Source organism: Numenius arquata, chromosome 11 (assembly GCF_964106895.1).
Source record: "Numenius arquata chromosome 11, bNumArq3.hap1.1, whole genome shotgun sequence".
NCBI lineage: Eukaryota > Metazoa > Chordata > Aves > Charadriiformes > Scolopacidae > Numenius > Numenius arquata.
This window is the reverse complement of record NC_133586.1, coordinates 2,014,317-2,034,246: the sequence shown is the minus strand read 5'-3', so window position 1 is coordinate 2,034,246 and position 19,930 is coordinate 2,014,317. Positions and strand designations below refer to the sequence as shown.

Genomic DNA, 19,930 nt, shown 5'->3' with positions numbered 1-19,930 from the left:
GAGTGGGCGAGCCCTTCTAGGGAGGAGGGAGCTGGAGAGCGGGCTCGGCCCCCGTTTGACGTGCGCTCCCCCCCCGCGGCGAGGCGGATGGTGCGGTCCGGCCCGCGCGTCCCGTTGCTAGGGGCGAGGGCGGCAGCCGCCATGGCCGGCTCGGTGGAGCCGAGGCGGGAGGCGGGAGCCGACCCGGTGCAGGTGGGTCCGGGCAACTCCCGAGGCGGTCCCGTCCCTCCCTGGCAGCCGAGCCCCTGCGGGACCCCTCCTGCCCTGGGGAGGCCGCCTCACAGCTCGGCTGAGGCGCGGGCGGCGCGGCCTGCTGCTGCTGAGGGGACGGGCGGGCTCAGCCCCTGCGTGAGGGAGCGGCTGCGGCGTTGCCGGTGAAATTTGGAAAAAGGCTTGGGCCTCCTAAATGTTATGGTTCTTAGCGTAATGCGGCCTCGAACTTTTTTGGTTAACACGGGGTAAATGTGTATTTTTGATCCGGGCTGACATCATCTCCTCACAGGTGGCCTCTGCCTTTGAGTCCCTCCTTAACACTTTTGAGATTCCTGCAGAGTTAAGTCAACTGAGCCAAGAGAGATGTTTGAAACGTGTAAGGAAGGATCATTCCTTGGCAAAGGACCTCAGTCCTGAAGTTTATTGCCATTGCTTTGTGAGATTTATTTTAAAATGAATTTTTTCCTCCGGTTTTCTGTAATCGACGACTTTAAAGGATTTGTATTATTTATAAAAATACAGAAATATAGGATGTTGCGTATATTTCTTTGCTGTATTTGGGAAACGTTTAATTTGGATTAAACCCTGCTACACAATGCCATGGGATTTGCTTATGGGTGTGAATTTTGTCATAACTTGCTTTCCAGGTTAAAGAAGATCTTCACAAGCTTAAAGTCAAAGTGAAAAACATCAACTTGGAAGGAAATGTAGAAACCGTGGATATTAGTGACCTGGATACAGCAACTAAAAGAACTGAACTTGGGCTGAGAGTAAGTAAAATGGAGTAGATCCAGAAGACAATTCAGTTTTTGAGTCAGTAATTCACTTAGAGCCAAAATCTCATTTAGTCTGATAGAACCACAAAACCTATCAACTTTTCAGTCAAGTGAAGATCTGGATTGCTAAATTAACTGAGTTAAATAAATTTAGTATCCCGCATATCTTTGTAATAGTCTAAACATTATTTTTTCCTTCTAACAGACACATGCTGAAAATTATGCTATAAACAGACAAGTGTTAACTATTTCTTCTACTACTAATAAAGAAGTACATTCAAAAGAGCCCCCTAAGTGGTAAGTGGAACAGCTGTTTTATTGCAGAGACAATGCAGGTAACAAGACAGAAAAACTGTGGTATCAGAATCTTGTAAAGCAAATTGGAATATTGGCCCAGATGAGGTTATTTTGGTCATTTGCTATTTTTATTTTATTTTGTTTAAGTTAAAAAAAAATACAAAATTAAATACAGTTCTAAGTAGCTACAGCAACCTTCTGTTAGGTCCTGTGATTTATTTTTTTTGCTAAAAACAAATTTAAATAAATATATAGCCTTCCAGATTCAACAAGATGGAAGCAGTATGGGTTTCATAAGTAAAATCAAACTAATTTTTTAAAACCTCACTGTTTGTTTCTTTCTAAATCAGGGGCCTTCCTTTTGGTGCTTCTCAGAAACAGCTTATTTTACCACGAGTACCTGTTGAGCCGGTGGCTGTCCAGGCATACAGCAAATCAGCACTACGCGTTTCTCAAAGTTCACAGGTCTGAAATAATACTCCTTATTCTGCCAGAGACCACATTAAATGAGCAGGCTGCTGTCTCGTAGGTTACCAGTTGATCCCATAATGTTATGTTCTGACTCCATGTCGATTCAGTTTTTGATAATATATCATCTATGACTGAAAGTGTTAAAAAAATTCTCAGTAGAATGAGCAGTTTGAGGGGTAGGAGAGGAAGGACTTCAGTGTCATCGTGGGTGCATCCAAAAGCCTTCTGTTCTTTATTCCCTCCCCCCAAGTATATTGTTAAAGTGTTCTGAAACCAGGTGGTTGTTCAGCTGTAAGGTCCAAGTCCCGCAAATACTGTATGCATAACTGTGACTCTGCAAATAACGTGTCTAAAACAAATGGAACTGTATATTGGAATAGCATGAGCGCAGATATAAATGTTTATGTTTTTTGAGACTAAAAGTGGGTCCTTTTTTTGGGTTTGGCTTTTTTTTTGCATAAAAGATATGGCAAATTTGGGGAAAGACTTCTGTTCATGTGTAGGGTAGTCACCTCTGACAAATATAGGTTTTCTCTTTGAAATCTGATTTTTTGCTCTTTTTATAAATGAAATCCTTGTGAAAACATTTAAAGCCTTCTTAAAATGTTTATATCTGGGGTATTTTTGCTGTTTTATTCTAAGCTGTGAATTTTGACTGGTGGTTTCAATGTGGTTTCCTCAAATATATTTTAAAAACAAATGAAGGTAATTAGCTGAATTGAAAAATACCCATTTTTACAATTTTGCATTATTACTATTATTATTAATTTAAATTCAAGTGAGTTTTGAGTGAGGGAGAACCTGAAGAAGAGGCTCTCTGTAGTTCTAAGGCTGTTGCCAGGAGCTAGGGATTGAAGCTACTTGACACGGTATAACCAGAATGAGCAGCCTGACACTCACCTTGCTAATTATCTTTGTAAAATAAATCCCAATATAACATAGTATTAAAATATTGCTTACTCTTGAAATGATGGATAAGGTGCAATGAGATCTCTGATTTTTTTTTCCGGACAGTATTCCAGTCCTGTCCTATATGAATACACTTACATTGTGAGGAAAAAAAAAATTATCAGAGTTCAGCTACTCTGAAAGCTCTGTATTATCTATGGTCTTTCAACTCTTCATGTGCACCAATGAGCTTAATTTACAGTGGAGCACGTGCTCTGTCCTGCCTTGACTTTCTCTTTGTCTTTTTATTTCTGATATCTATGGCATCTGCTTGGAAATGCATATCCAGTGACACACAAGTTACCCCTAATTTCCCATTATAAAGAAAATGGCAAACAGTGCTGTTTTGCCAGCTGTTGTACATGCCCAGCATGCCGACATAAAAAGCTTTTATTATTAAATAGTTGTGAAATCCAGCTGGGAAATTATCACCTACGATTCCTTAATTCCTGTCTTTTCCTTACTTGTAGCTATAAACAGTTTTGGTTTTTTTAGGCATACTTTGGTGTTTTTCAAAATTCCTTTCCGCTCAAAGGAAATACTAGTGAACTGAATATTATTCTGTTCGCAGCCAGTATTGGCTTGAAGAGATCAATGTTTCAACTTGTAATGCTTCTGAGAGAAATTAATAATTCACGCAGTAATATTTTTGTGCTTTGCAGTCCATAGTACGCTGTGCGAGGGTAGAAATGGAGCATAAGTTGTGTTTGTAGTAGTTAGGATGAAACAAGGTTGGAGTCAAATAAGCACAGATGCTATTTTCACGTGAGTATTGCTAGAATACTTGTCATATGGGAAATAGCTTGCCCGCAGGTGTCAGAATAGGCTTAAAATTATTGTTTACTCACACATACAGTATTTCTCAGTCATAGCAGCAGCCAGATAAGACTCTGCAAATCTAGCTCATAGGGGGGGAATTGTGAAGCGCTGTCCCCCTTTCCCCCCGCCACAGTATGTGTTGTAATTGGATTTCTTCTTCTAATAAAGCTTGAGAACCATAAAGAGGCATCTTCCTCATGCATTAATTGTAAAGCCTCTATATAGCAATAGCTGAAAAGACATTGGTATCCATAACTGGTAGGTGCATAAGTTCAATTATTTTTTATTTTTGTTTAAAAAATGCCTAATTTAAAACTGCTGAACTGATGCTTATGCAGCTGTGTTTTGGGGTTTTCTTGTTGTTTGTTTTTTTCTAAAAGTTGATACTTTCTGTGACATCCTGAATACACAGTAGAAGTTAATATTCTCTCATTAATAGAGTTAAAGATGTAAATGAAAGATGTTTCTAGGGGCCTCTAGAATATGCAAATAACATAAATAGCTAGACATGGGAAGAGATTTAGTTACCGATAGTACAGATTGTTTCACAGATTAATATATTGTAGTGCATTTATAGAAGAATTGGACTCTCTCAGAAACCATGCACCACGTGCATCTGCAAAACAGCTTTACATGGTGAATCAGATTTGTTGGCTTTACTACATGATAAAAATGCTCTCCACTCAGAAATGGTTTTTGTATCAAAGTAGAACAAGATTTGAACCACTTAACTCTACTGAACACTTCAATCTGTTCCATATACTCCAGTACACTCCGTGTTTATAATTGAGCACAATAATTCTCATTTGTGTTGAGCGTTATATTGGTACTAATGCAATATTTGCCCTGCTATTCTCATCTTTTTCTTGTTCTACATCAAGATGGTTCAAGATAGCTTAAATTTTAGACTTTGGATAATACAGATTGGTGGATAATGTAGATGGAAGAGAACCATGGTACCATCTGTATCAGCTCCTACAAAAGTAGAATTGTCACTTGACATACACTTAAGCTGAGAAAGTGACTTTTATCAGGTTTGTTTGGGGTTTTTTTTATTAAGCATTTAGATTCTTGTGCTGAGTGGAATCTGCCACTCCAGCATTGATCATTTCACCATCAGTCTGAGTGGGGAGTCTGCACTGTGAATCATCTCCTATTTTAATTGAGAAGGTACTCAGTTTTCCCCCAATTCTTGTTTAATAGCACAAGCAGTTTCTTTTCTGTACAGTGGTGTGTTATAGTAATAAAATAAATACCACAAAATCACTGATGAGGTGAAAATTGAACTTTCTGTCTCTGTGCAGCCATGTGGGTAAAAGAGTAATTGGCTTGGATAATAACTTTTGTTCTTACAAACCCAAATCTAAATGAGCATCTAGTTGATACATCTGCTTGTAATTACTATCAAAAGAAGAGAATATATTGTGCAGATAAATAAATTAATCCATTTTTAGTGCTTTCACAAAGTAATACAATTGTTTAATAGCTCAAATATACCTCTAATGATTCTTAGACTTTTTATGGCATTTTTAGTATGTCAAAAACTAGAATTCTCATAAATTTATTTTTTACGTTTACACAATAGAAGCATCAGCAGAGAGTTCTAGTTGTATAAACATGTTTAGTTGGATCTTACTATGTAAAGGAACTTTCTATATTCCTGCCTCCATGAAATGGGAATTAACCTCATACACTGCCAGGGCCCCAGCTTTTCTCGATTACCTTAGTTCTTTTGGCTTCTCTGGTGATACATTAATTTCTGCCATTTGAGGATTCTTCCTCATTCGGCGTTGGTTGGGAAATAAACCCAGTTTGATGCAGCATCTAGTTAACAATGTTATTGCAATAAAAGTATTGGGAGATGCTACTACACTTGATACAGATCCAGGTGGAAACTAAAGCACGTGCATTAAGATGAACTAAAATATTTTCAACTTAAGAAACTTCTCCTCTAGAAAAAGTATATGGTGTCACTGGCTTTCATAGAAAAAGCATGTACTTTAGATACTTCTTATAACAAGATGAAAGTCTTTTTCTGTCCATCGGGATTTAAGTAATAATAATTTTTATTAGCTAAATAGTTGAATCCATTCCATGCAGATAACACAGCACATTAAAACTACTGTGTTTTCATTTTTACTACTCCAAGGATTTTTTTATTTCCTCATTTACGGAAAAGCAAGTGCTCTATCTGCATTGAGTCGATGGGCCATAATCGATCCAAAGAAACCGTTCTGGTCCATCAGGTCAATGATTCATGAATTTAAGTCTCTGGTAAACGTGGCCAAGGTAGATTGGACTCATTATCTTCTGGGGGAAGAAAGTACATATAACACCCTCCCAATAGATAGGGGGTGTACGAAATATTTGTTATAACACAGGTAATTGGTATTCACAAATTACCCATGTTAATCAAGTGAGTCAAACCTGATTGTCCTTTCCACTCGGATTTTAACTCAAAGATGCACAACTTGGGAAATTTCAGAGCTTGTAATGAAATTAATTGAATAAATTTTGGCAAAAGCATATAGGTGGGTAGTAGTTGTGTGCCTTGCTAAGTTGTCTGTGTGGATAGTCAAATAACATGACTTTTTATTATCATTTTGCAAATTTATGAATGCTAGCCAGTTCCTGCTTATAATACTTATGTCCCAATACAGTTATTTTAAGAATATGCATATTATATATTTTAGCATCAGCTGGAAATGGATATGAAAATTATGCTCGACTCAGAGAACATCAATAATAAAGCTGGTTTAAAACCACAGAAGTGTGAGACCAAGCTGCCACTTATAACTAAGAAAAAATCTGATCCTGTAAGTAACTCATTATCTTATGGGCATTGCTTTTCACTATTGAAGTTAATACATATCAGATCTTAAATTAAAAAAAAAAAAAAAAGTGAAATTACCTCACAGTTTCCTACTTTGACATTGATATGTAACGATCAAAACATTTGGAGTGACAACACTGGGGAAGACAAACCTGTAGCATAACAGGTTTAGCAAGACCCCAATCCAATAAAAGCCTGAGTGTACATGGGAATGTGCGTGGTAAGTAATCCCGGTAAAATCGGGGAGTGAAGATAAGCAAACTGGAGACTGAGGAGTTTAGGATGTGGCCCAAAGATCAAGAAAGAAGTAAAAAGGGTTTTGTTGACAAGAATGGGCTCAGTTGTTTAGTCTAAGGCCATTTCTTAAAAAGACAAGAATATGTTCTGTTTTCAAACAATAACAAAAAAAAAAGCAATTCTGTGACAGGATTGCTGACACTGACCACAGGTTAGTGTCACTGAATCAAAAAAAATAGGGGTGATACTGAAAGAGCATCAGCATCCTAGAGTGACTACATGAATTTAGGTGTTGTTTGCATCTTACTTTTCTGACATGGTTTGAGAGGGAATGTTGGGTTCTATTTCTTAGCTCCGTGCTGGGAGCACTTACTTTGGAATGTGAGGGACAGATTCAGATCCCTCTTTTCCATGTCTTCTAGATCCCAAGTGCCCTCACTGTCAAGCTACAAGCTATTCTGAAGCACAGCCTTTCTTTTATTTCTAGATAAGCTGTTTTCTTTAGTACAAAACAATTACCAACCAGAGCTGAGACTGAGCACTTCCATAACACTCTCCTCAGAGTCCCGGCCTTGTACCATCAAATCACCCCTCTCTGTTTTTCTGTCTGGTCTGAGAATGTCCAAGTTGTGTAAAATTAAGTTTTGATTCTTCCAAATTTGTGTTCCGCAACCGCTGCTCCTCTTAAACAAAGGAACGTGAAGATGACGCTTTCTGCAAAGTATGCTTTTAAAAAAATTTAATAGGCCCGGGCATCCCTCCAAAGATCAGTTATGTTCACAAATTTAGCACAGCACGGTGGTCCACATGAAAGAATATGCCCAATGGTCTCACAGAAGGATGCTCTTCTACGATTTAATTTATGTAATAGAAGCATTATGCAGCAAGCCTAGTGCTGTAAAAGACAGTCTAGGGTATCTGGTTTTAAACAACATAAACAGAATCTGTGAATGGCACAGTTGTAAGCTGCCACTTATAAAAAATGATTTTTGAAAGCTGTTGCCCAGACTGAGAGGTGATTTGTCTAACCCTGTGATGTAGAGTTAATTAGAAAAAAGCATCATGGCTAATAGCTTTTTAGAACCACTCTAAAACACTCACAGAGAGGAGTATTATACTACTGCAGAGAGCCATGTGTTTTACCACTCTCACTGAAACCTACTGATCAGAGAAAACTTCTTAACGTTGACTTAAATTACAAACGTTTAGTGTAAATTAGTCAATTCTCTGATACGTATTTACAGTTGCTACAGAACTGTTTATGCCAGGGAGATGGGCTGAAGAAACAAGTAGGTATTTCCTACCTCTAATTTATTCTAGAAGCTTTTTAGAAGTTTCCAAATCCCCTGACACAATCTGTATTTTCAAATGTTCTGGCTTCACTGGGGGTAAAATTTTGCAATTAGATTTGCAAAATCCACTAATGAGCTTGTGAATCAAGGCATTTTGTTAAATGTGATCTATACTAGCACTTAGAGGAATGAGAGTTATAGAGCACCAATAGTAACTAAAATAAACGGATGTGTAGTTGCAGGTCTAAAATTATATGGTCTTTAGTTTTGAAAAAAATATAAATTAAAGTAGCTACAAGAATTAAGGTAGGTGCTACCTACCCTGGTTTTACTAATCAGCCATTAGAGGGCAATATTTGTACGCACACATGCGGACACACACGCACATACCCATGTACATGCCCTACGTATGTACATAAGATCAAAGATTATCTCTCAAAAAAATCAGTGGCAGAAGGACTCTCATTGAAGTAAATTAAAAACTAATTGCTTGGTTAACTGCATTCAGGTTTTTTCCAAGAGTTGTCAGCATCTGAGTTTTCAAGGTGACCCGAGCATTTAAAAATGTGATGAGATTAGAAACACACTGGTTTTGAGATGACCGGATAGGTCAAGCACAAATCTACATGGACTTTTTATTATCCTGCTATTTGAGTAGTTTGAAAAATTATTAGCAAGGATCTCATTGTTTCATGAAAAATGTCTTCTTTTCTTGCTCTTTTGATATTATAAAGTTGCTGACACTGGATTTTATGACAGAAACTAAGAACAATTAACTATTGCCCTTTTGTACCTTTTGGGTCTGATAAGCACTAACGCTTCATCCTATGTAAAGTTCTGTAGTTATCTTAAAATGAGGAATTTAATTCTTTTAGAAACACTGTGGGCAGACTGGTCATCGCTTTATTTTGTAGCCTGTATCTGGATAACAAATGAAAAATGAGGAGGAGATAATTATTAAATATGTATACTTCCCATGGAGTATCTAGCAAAAGAAATAGTAATCTGAATTGCAGCAAAAATAATTCTGACATATTGCTGCAATGTAGAAAAGATTCATAACTAGACCTTTCATTTTCATAGGACTGCTGCTCTTTTATAGAATTATACTGGCACTTTTTGGTCCTTGTTTTCTTATAAATGTATATTATACTGTAAACTTAGGAACCTTTTAATTTATTCATGAGGTAGAATTTAATATGGTGATGATTTCTAGCCTTTATGAGTTGCATCTTATATAGTGTGGCTCTAATGGTGATGGCAGTGATTCTGTGCTGTGGTGGGGTTTTTTTTTTAAGCTAACTTATTTGAGCACAACCATTCTAATCATATCCTCAGTTATTCATTCTTTATTCAGTATTTGCATCATGCTAATCACTAAAGCTTATCACTGAAAGTCTATTCATTTCCAAAATTATAAAGTAAGTCAAGGCAGGGCAATTCTTTTCATTTCCAGTGACTAGAAGAAGGTGTAGAAGAAAACCAGGTCTTTTGATCCTCAAAACCTGATTGTGTTTTAAACCTATGCATATGGCTATAATTACAGTCAAAGCATAATTTGGCAGTGGTAGCAGAATGAGACTTAAACAAATCGATGTTACACTACAGTAATTCAAAATAAGCTTGTTGCATTTGTATTATGGTATGTAATCATAATAAGCAGCACAGGGAATTAATAAAATCATCTTGTCACTAAAAATAAAAAGGAAGTAATTGGTGAGATAGAGTTAACTTAACAGATGACTATAGTCAGCATCCTTTCAACCTAGAAATGGGAATGTGAAGGTCACCCCCATCTCATATGACAAACGTAGAACATTTTGTTGTAAACAAATTAATCTTTTGAAAGGTCACCATTTGTTTTAAGTTTTTATCCAGTTCTTGTCATCTGGAATTGGAGATTGACTGTCATTTTGCTAGGCAGGGGTGCAGCCAAAGCCGCCGAAGCTGTTTCTGTACATATCAGCATTCCTTGACAAAACTCGGTGCCTGATTGTGATGCTATGGGCTGCTGGTTTACAGCTGTCTCCGGACAAGAAGGGAGGCCCACCCCTGAATTCCAATAAGTTGGTCCTGTATGTTCTGCCTCGTGTAAGCTGGCCTTTTGCCCACAAGTAAAATGTAGTTCAAGCCAGCAATTATCTTTCTTACTTCCTTCTGTGCTGCTTCTGTTGCCTTTTTCAAAAAGCAGATGTGGGATTCACCAAAGTTCTCCATCTATTCTCTTTCGCACCTGTTAACGGCAGAATTTCGATAGAGGTAAATTTCTGGGAGAGCGAGCAGTAGGCCTTAAAAGGAGCAAAGCTTGTTTTTTTCCAAGCACATGGAAAATTGACAGTTTGGAGGCAACTCTGGTTACTTTACGAGCTTAAAGTAGGTAAGAATAACATAAAAGACCTGTTGTTAAAAGATGCCTCATTGCTCCATATTGAAAGTTTAATGTTGGGCTTTCTGTTTAAGTTGGACTTGATTTTCTGTAGATAAACAAAATCTAAGGGAAATAATATGTATTAATATCTCAGTATTGCATCTAAGGGAAACTGTATTAATCATTAGGTAGATAAAATGCTGGACTAGGTAAATCAGAATGAGAAGGACAAATTTTAATTTTCTATACAATTTTCCTTCTCAGAAATCTTCTTCAATAAAAAGACAGGCAGTCATAAAAATTGTTCATATTTTAAATCTCTTACAGAGACTGTTACAAATTTGACTCATCTGACTTGAGAATAGTCCCAGTTTCACTGGTGACAGTTCATCCTTTACTTGGCATTCTGCAATATTTCTGTATTATATTCTGCAGTATTTCTGCACTGAATTGCATGTGCTGGTTCTCAGATTTGGAGGACCAAAATTAGGTTATTTGAAACCAGAGTTAAACACTTCCTTTATTTACTATTTATTACTAAGATTATTTGGCTTGATTGTCAGAACAAGACTCTCTTCCCCAAACTGAGAGACGATGAGTGAAACTATTCTTTGATACTTCTTCCTTGCTGTGCTGCTCAGAGTGTAAATCAACACAGGAAAAAAAAAATAGATGTTTAGTCTGTAAGGCTGTAAAACTATAAAATGCAATGAAATCCTACACTAATTCTCATCCAGACAAAACCAAAGCTGACCTGATCTGTTGCGGGCGGTAGACTCAAGATCGGACTTGATGTCCTACAAGCATCCCTTCTAACCGACATTTCTAATGTTTCTATGATTCTGTGATTGAGAGCAAAGAGTGAAAATCCCTGAGCGCCTCTGCCTTTACTCCGTTGGAGGTTTTTACAATCTGAACGGATTTTCTCCCATGGCTTAAAACTTAAATACCTCCTCCTGCGTGAACAGCAGGCTCTTTGATTCGTAACGCTTAGGGGACAGACCTATTGAATGCTCTCACTGTCCTCCCATACTGACATAGAAATTCTTTCTGAATTAGTTATCAAAGCAGTTTTGCATCTCTCTTAATATCACGATCAGGTAGTGTCAAAAGCCTTGCTAAAGTCAAGATAAGTAGTACTTACTTTTTCTCCCCTATTCACAATACTTGCTAACCTGTTGTAGAAAAAAATTAGATTGGTCTGACAAATTTGATCTGGACAGGTTCAAGTTGCTCATTTATTTGTTATTTTCCAGACATTTATAACTAGCTTGTTTGGTTTTTGTTGAAGAATTTTTCCCAGAATTGTAGTTAAATCAATAGGGCTAGCATTCCTCAACACATCCTTTGCACCTTTTTAAAGATAGGAACTATGCGCTTTTCCAGCCTTTTAGTATATTTTCCATTCTCCAAGAGTCTCACCAGCAGTTCTGAGATGGCTTTAGACAATTATTTATTTATCCTAGAGTGTATTTCATCAGGATCAGCCAATTTGAAAACTTCTGAGCCCTATCTGATCTGTTTTGGCCTTAGGTAGCCTGAGACATCTTCCCTTTTGCACTACAATTGAGTTGATTGTACTCATAACTACCTGCTTTTTACCATTTTGAATGTACTTAATTATGTAATTTTTTATTACCCAGAAGTTTCTTCCTACTTCCACCTCATTTTGTCTTACCTTTTTAAGCAACCAAGAAGCAGTCATCAATGGGGCCATTTTTTCTTTTCTGAGTGCTTTTTTCTTCTTTTGAGATCAATGAAGAACGTATAACTCATCAACTTTGATAACTTGTTGTCCTTCCTAGCCTGCTTCACCTCTGGAATAGTTTGAGCTGGTTTCTACAGTACTTTTTATCTGTGGAACAGGCAGTTCAGCGGAGTTCCAGTTTCTTCCAATTAGACTTGCCTTCTGCAAGCTCTTTCCTGCCAGTTTTCTGAGCATACTGAAAACTGAGCTTAGGTCCATTGTTTTTATTTTTCTATGCTTCCCACTTCCCTTTGTAGGGATTAGGAGCTGTGTACATCAAATCTTGGTGGGAACTTCTTAATAAAAATATGAAGGTAATTGCCAATTTGGAGAAGATAATCATGAAATGATAGGTTACTCTTTTATATGCCTTTTTCACAATTACTATCAAGCCCTGTGGTTTTCTGATATTTACTTAACCAAATCTCATCTATCTAATCATCCTGGTTGATAAACTGTAGTTTTGATACATGATGGCAGCCATCTATTCTCTGTATTTAATACTATTCCCTATTCTTTTACTGGGGGAAAAACATATTTATAAACACACTTAAAAAAAAAAAAGATGTTGTTCTAGTTAAATATTGCTGTCTGGGTAAAAAGAAAACAAATAGAGAACTAATCGGAAAATCCCTGTGGTGTTACAACAAGTGCCCTATTTAAAACAAAGCAAAAAGGAAAAAAAAAATCAAGTGGGAGAGGTTTGTCCACAGGAGAAAAACACTTTAGAAGGGGTAATAGAATTGTTTTTCCCGTGTCCCAGGTTAATTACACTCAGAAGCGCTTGAAATGAAAAAAATAGTTTTTCAGCACACTCCAAGCATATTATAAGGCAAGTCAGCCTTAGTCTGTGCTGCAAACTAAGTGCTCCCTTCCAGCCCTATAAAACTGTGCTTTAAAAGTGCCCGTGATGAAGCAGGCTGTGTGCTGACTTCAGGAAGGCAGACTTGCCGAGTCGTAATTTTCATAGCAAACTTCACCAGAGACATTATTCACACAGGAAAATGTTTGAGGTTCCAGTCACCTCGTAGTGATAACGGTTGCTTGGGTTCTGCAAGAGCGTTGTCTAGAGCGTGATCCTTTGCTTTTGTGCTGGTTTGGCTCTGTCTACACTACAGACGTTAAAATACTAGTTAGGAGCTGCCAGATCTGGATATGTGATGTAAAATTCGCTAGCATTTCTGTTTGTGCCATAAAAGCTGTAGGCGTGAATAAAGATATTAAATTGTGCTGATATAGGCAGATGAAAGTCCATTGAAAACCCTTTAAAAGATGCAATTTTTTATATATCTTTTTAAGTAAAATCACTGAATAATGGTAATAAAACTATACAAGGATGCTAGAAGTAAACCTTTTTCCTTGCAGTACTTAATACTATTAATTAATACTCAAAATTATTTTTGAGGACTTATTGCTGTAATTGAATTGGCTTAATTTTAGTGAAAATAACTGAAGTATGAAAGCATTTTGTTAAATTTTGCTTTGATATCTCGCTGAAGTCTCCAAGGGTGCAGCTGATGCAGCAAATAGGATGCTGAAAGAACATCAAAGAAGGGTGTACAGATTGGGTGGAATTTTCGTAGGTAACTGTTTTGGGTCAACTCCATAGTTCCACTGTGTTGCCTGTACCATGTACTGAAGTGAATCATAGTGGCACTGTGCTGGTTAAATGAGAGCTTAAATTACGTTACAGTTGCATCTGTCCTTATTTTAATGTGACACCGGCCATGGACTTTGTAGAAATTAAGGCTGCAGCAAAGAAGAATTAAATATCTATCTCCGGTTTAAAAAAACCCAACCAAACAGAACCACCACCAAACGAAAAAACCTCTAGGCTGCTTTTGGACTCATACACTCCACCTGAATTGCTTTTCTTTGTAGCTCATTACGTCTCTGCACACAAATGAAATACGTATGTTTCATGGTGCTATTTATCATAACAAAACTCCTGGGATTTAAACTACAGTAAAACTGACCAAAAGCAGCATCAATGATGCTTTACTGATACAATAGCAATAGCCTGAAAAAGGAGTCACTGTTTAATTAAATTTTTTTCTTTTTATATATTTTTGTTGTGTCCTCAACAAACTGCTGGAGCTGAGAGTGAGTAGAAAAGTGTGGTTTATTATTCCCTTTTCTCAGTGTCAAGCCACTTATATGCCAGCTGGTAAAAAGTTAATCTTTGTTATATGCTTATTGCTATTTTCTTGGAACACAAGGACATGAAGATTCATACATCTAGATCCCTTAAAGCATAATGCTTCATAATGGCCATAACTAAAATGAGTGCCTATGATTTCTCTGAAAGATTTTCTATTATGATAAAGCATACATATTTTCTATCTCCCTAATGTCTCTTGTGGACAGTGTTATTATACAAATTGGCAGGAAAAATTATAATAGTTTATTTTGATTTATCTCATTTCCTTATTAGGATTATAAGCAGTTCTTTAGAATTGCCTATCCCTTTCTATAAAGTTGATGGTTGATGTTATTCACTAATTATGACACAATAGTGCTCAAAGATCCCAATCGTGGCCTGGATCCTATGGTACTACGAGCAGTACATGAGCATGATAATCAGTCATTAAAACCTACTATTTTAAACCAGGAAGTCCCAATGTGCTCTATAAAAGGGGTAAATTCCGTTATTCCTATTTTGCAGATCTATCAATATTTCCTAGCTTTCTCATTTTATGTATTTAACGTTATTTTAAGGTAGTTTATCATTCATAATGAAATAATTTTTTAGAAAGCAAATAAAAAAGATTTCCAGGACATGGCACTAGGTTGTTTTCTTTAAGCCCTCGTCACTACGGTTCAGACATTTCTATCCGATGTAAGAATTTCTAATTTCTAACCTTTAGACGAATGGAGTAACTGGTAACAGATTGTTGCCCGCAAAAGCATGGGACTGTTTTTAATGGGCTTCACAGTTATTTGCTGACTAAGGATGAGACTGTGGGATCTTGAGGTCCATTCCAGATTGTGAGAGAGATGTGCCCTGTTGCATACAAAGCTCTTGGCTTCCTTTTCCCAGTCTGAGCCAGTTTCTTCTGCTCAGACCCCCAGTATGCCCCTCCAACTGCCATTCTTCTTCTCGAGATCGATAATATATTCACACCGGTGTGTTGGCACTCAATTTACCCGATATATTCAAATTTAGTCACTTCCTTCTTGTGTTGCCTGGACCCAGCATGACGGTTACTGGAGGACCTGTGGAGTTGCAGTTGCAGGGGAAGTTCTGAGCAGTGCATGTTAGAGCACACCCCACCCCTAGGTGCTTTAGCTGCTAAAACTAGGAAACCTTTATCTGGGTTTCCAAAAATCTGTTGACAGAAAAAGGTTTGATTTAGAAAAAGACTAGTGTTAAATTTTCCTTTTGCCTCATAAAATATTTGAGTTTATTTAAGTTGAATCTTTCACGTTTCTCTAGGTTTATCACTGTCTCATTTTTCTAGCATCAGCCAGGTGAGAGAAAACAATATAATCTTCTGCTGGTGGTGGTTCACTATCATCCAACTTGTCTTGAAGTTGCATGTGCTGTAACGCTTTAAATCCATTGAATATCCATCTCTCTGTTTCTTTAGGAGTTGAGTACAACCCACTATGCATACGGAATAGCGTGTGCATTCCTAGTCAGAAAGAAACTGAAGATACTTAGGATATTTGAGGCAGGAAAAGTGTTAAATGATAACTCGGAGTTTTTGTATTTATAATATTGAAGTGTGCGGTGGCAATATATTCTGTGCCCTGTGCAATGTTCTATTTGTGTGATAATAAACGTAACAGTAAGACACGATGTCACTGTCCCAAAGTGATGTGTGTCACTGCTTGAATTCCTGGCACTTAGAACCAGCAGGTTCCATTTTCTTCAGGCAGGCACAGGTTAATTGGGGAAGTAAAGGAGCTTTAATCCCCACATTAGCACAGCCTGTGTGGCACATGTTTCCACATCACATTATCAGGCTGTGTCATTCCCTGCTGTCCTTCAAGAACCCTGAAACTTCAGAAGTTTATTCCCTGTTTTTCAGTAGTTTCACATATTTTAATTCCATTGGTATTTTTTCCAGCAAAAATTTATTTACATTTTTGAAAGCATTTCCTTTTCTTTCTGGTACCTTGCCTGTTAATGCATTTTATATACTTAAAGACTGTTCTGTCAAGAAATACTATGTTTACACTACACTCATTAAAATTGAGCAAACTTCTTGTGATTCCTTTATTAACTAGTACATGGATTTTTGCATAGCAGAAGTCACAAGACATCAATTGGATTTAATTAACTTTATTTTAAATTACTAAAGTAATGACAGTAGACAATACTGCAGCATGTTCATAAGTAGTAAAAGAAATGCTTGTACTGGTACATTATTAAATGTTAATGAAACTATACATAGCAGAAATTATATTTATTATTTATTATTGTGGGAGAAAAGTGTGTCTTTGCAAATGCTGGATTTCTTTGTTAAAAGAAGATTCCGTCTCTTCCTAGATGTGTAGTCAGAAGATAGTGAAAGGCCATACAGGTGGCAGCCTTTGGGGTTTGCCGGCCTCTCACCACACGGATTCTCCCTTGCCCCTGTTAGAAGAAGATATAACGAAAGGTGAGTCACAGAGGCCCACCTGGGTACTGTACAGATGTTTGCTACATAAGCAGCGTTGTTTGCTGTTTTAAGCAGGTATCTGGTAATCATATCTTCTGGCACCTCAAAACTTGTAGGAATTGTGATCTCAAATGTTGCAAAGGACAGAGATCAACTTCAGACTACTTATTGGTAGCTAACTTAGGAGGTAGCATATGTTATATTGAGCATTATCCTCCTTGAGTCAGTTATCTTGTAATTCACAGACTTCAGTTGCCACTGAACATGGAAAGAAATGTGTGTGATGTATGGTGCTTGTGTGTGATGTATGGTTCTTGTAGGACTAAATAACATGGTCAAAGTAAACGGTCATGATTAACGTCTGGTTATTAATCATTCAATCTTAACTAGATCTGCACTTGGACTGTTTTAGCAATCAGTCCATATTTATGGTTTACAAGGGTTAATTCTCATCCATTCTGCATATTAAATTGCCATTGCACAAGCATATAGTTCCTTCTCAGAATCAGCGCCATTACAATATCTTTCATAGATTTATCAATTTTTATAGGCAAAGCTCCTCTTCCTTGCAGGTAAAATATTGAATATTGAAAGATAAGAATCCTCCAATAAAAGAAAACTGCGCCTTTCCTAGTTTTGATTTGGAATTGGAAGAACTTGAGTCTGCCTCTATTTAATTCTTTCTTTCTTTCTTGTTTCTAATTCTTTTTCTGTCATAGAATGTGTATGAATTGTTCAGTAATGTCATCTTCTTGCAGGTATTCTGAGCCTAACTGAGCAACGGCTTATCCCCCCAGCAGCAAAGTTAACTCTCCAGACACCTCTTGTTCTACACAAAGCAGCACCTTTCCATGAATTTCAGAGGCAGCACAAGAAGTCGGCTGTAGGTGAGTGCAAAGGATCGATAACAACCATCAATTGCATCTCCAACTTCGCTTTCAGGCCCTTTTTTTATCTCACAAGGAAATCGGATTTCTTAATTCCTGTGATGATGTGGTCCCTGTTGATTTCTGAAATCCTGGTAGGCTCCTTCCCTGCATGTTTCAGTTTCTAAACACCTGAATCTGAAGATCTCACCAGTGGTGTTAGTGTAAAGCGTTACTGTAAGTCATGACCTGTATGACTTACAACAGCTGATCGAGCTGTGATTAAATGAAAGAATCCTAATAAGTGAATATCCTCTGGGCCATGGGATTCTGATCTATCACAAAGTGTTCCCAAAACTGTTGTTGCTACATCAGTATGGAAAGGAGCAAAAGCAAAATGAGCAATGGGCTCAGCAGCAGTCCTGTAAGTTTGAAAAGTTCTCCTAATGAAAAGGGGTCGTTGAAAACTAAAATTATATATGGAATAACCTGGACTATAAGTGCTAATATTTTTACATTGTTATCCTGTGTACACTGCTGGTTGCCATATTACAAACTTTAGAATGTTATAGATTAAAACCATGATACATTTTCCAATAATGTAATCTCAGTCTTCACAATAGCAACCTGTTATAGCATGGTTTGGCTTATGGCCTTCCAGTGGTTTTTGGTAATAACTCATGAAAATTTCAACCCGCTTGGACATGAGAGCAAACCGGAGCATACCAGTACCTGCTGGTAAGAGACAGAACATCAGTTTGATACCGTTGTTGCGCTTCTTTTAACAATGAAACCTGTGATCAATTTTTTTTTCTTTGGTACAGGAGAGATTAGTAGCAGGGTGGACCCTGAGAATACAGATACCATCACCTTCCAAAACTCAAAGGAAGCAATTTATGGCAAATATTCCTCTAGTAAAGGTGACATTCCACCACTTCCATCTAGCGGCTCCACGGTTTCAACAAGGAAATCAAATGCAGTGCGGACGTATCCGGCTCAACGGTTGGAATCTGAGCTGCAGGTTCCCTCTCAGGTATTTGGACAATGAGGATAATGAGTGTTTTATTCATGTTTTTTAATACTGTCTTTAGCAGAGATAGTTAAAGAAGTGACTGTAAATCACTGAATTGGTATAAGAGGGTTTGAACCAAAGCTAGTAAATAGTAAATATTGAAGTAAGTAGGAAATACTTCGTATATTGCCACTTTCAACTTTCTCAAGTCTTGTACCTAAATTTGTCTGCTTTTTCACAGAATCTTGGAAAATAAGTCTAGAAAGGATGTTAGGAGGTTATCTAGACCTCCAGGCAGAATTACCTGTACCTGTAATATTGCGGACAGATGTTTTTCTAACCTGTTCTGAAAACTTTCGGTGATAGCAACTCCACAGTCTCCCTAGGCCATCTGTTCCAGTGCTTAACTAACTGTCTTTACTGTTATAGAAGAGTTTTTTAATGTCTCATCTAAATCTCCCTCACTGCAGTTAAGCAAATGTAGTGTTTCCCTTTATATTTACAGAAGACTGTATGGGAGTTTGACCTTGACTGCTTAATGCTTGCTGATTGTTCTTGATCCCCATGCAAAAGTGACATTTCTTTCTTTTTATGGCTAATTATTGTGTTCCGTAGCAAACTGTCTGGAGTTTTGCTTGATCTTTCCAGAATTTTTGACTTTTGTGCCATTGAGGAGATCTGAAAATGAAAGAGGAGATCTAACAATCAAAAATAAAGCAAACTTGAGAAATGAAGGTCAAGGAGTTATTAATGTAAATAAAAATAATTACCTAAAAATAGATTGAAAATAGTGCACTTAGATTGACAATCAGAGCTAATGAGTTGCTGGCTAAAGTTGCCAGTGAATACTGAGTTCCGTTAAGGGGCAGGAACATTTCTATTCCGAGTTTTACCCCGTTTGCGTGTATAAGGCGGGATGTTTCCCATTCTCCTGGCTCCGCTGGAGGCAGTCGCAGTGACAGAATGCTACTGCAGTTACCTTCTGATTGGAGTCCAGTGAATCACTGTAGAGCTTAATTTTTATATTTAGTAAATCAGGCATAGCTCCTCTGTGCAATTAATGTATTTCCCTAAAAATGCTTATAATTTTGCATGATGCCTGAGGTCTTTGCGTGGCAATGGGTTTTATGGTAAAGCTGGGCTGGACTTTGTGGTTATGATGTATAAATCAGTCTGAGTGTATTTCAGATGCATAAATTCCCACAGTTAAGTCGTAAATAGCAATACAGCAGTCTATTGTGACCGCTCGTTTATGATCAGTGGCAATTACTCTTAGTCTGTGGCTATTCTCTTCCCACAGGCCCCGCAAACGTCTCCATGTCAGTCCTTACGGGATCTGTGCTTTGATTGCGACGTTGCTGTTTACCACGGCACGATAGACCAGAAAGCTCCAGGCTTTCTGGCATTCAAGCAACATTATTGTTTATCTTGGGGGAGCATCGTC

At 37.5% G+C, this 19,930-nt stretch overlaps 1 protein-coding gene across 1 annotated transcript in view; it reads left to right on the top strand.

Annotated features, from left to right (window-relative positions):
* Positions 1–87: 87 nt before the first annotated feature.
* Positions 88–19,930, top strand: part of IQCH (IQ motif containing H) — a 64,232-nt gene continuing 44,389 nt past the window's right edge. Inside the window, exons 1-9 of the mRNA XM_074155717.1 lie at positions 88–192; positions 861–983; positions 1,195–1,286; positions 1,637–1,751; positions 6,218–6,340; positions 16,497–16,608; positions 17,367–17,495; positions 18,299–18,507; positions 19,763–19,930. The exon at positions 19,763–19,930 is cut by the window's right edge and continues 408 nt beyond it. Coding sequence (XP_074011818.1) covers positions 88–192; positions 861–983; positions 1,195–1,286; positions 1,637–1,751; positions 6,218–6,340; positions 16,497–16,608; positions 17,367–17,495; positions 18,299–18,507; positions 19,763–19,930 — 1,176 coding nt within the window. The remainder of the gene's footprint in view (positions 193–860; positions 984–1,194; positions 1,287–1,636; positions 1,752–6,217; positions 6,341–16,496; positions 16,609–17,366; positions 17,496–18,298; positions 18,508–19,762) is intronic.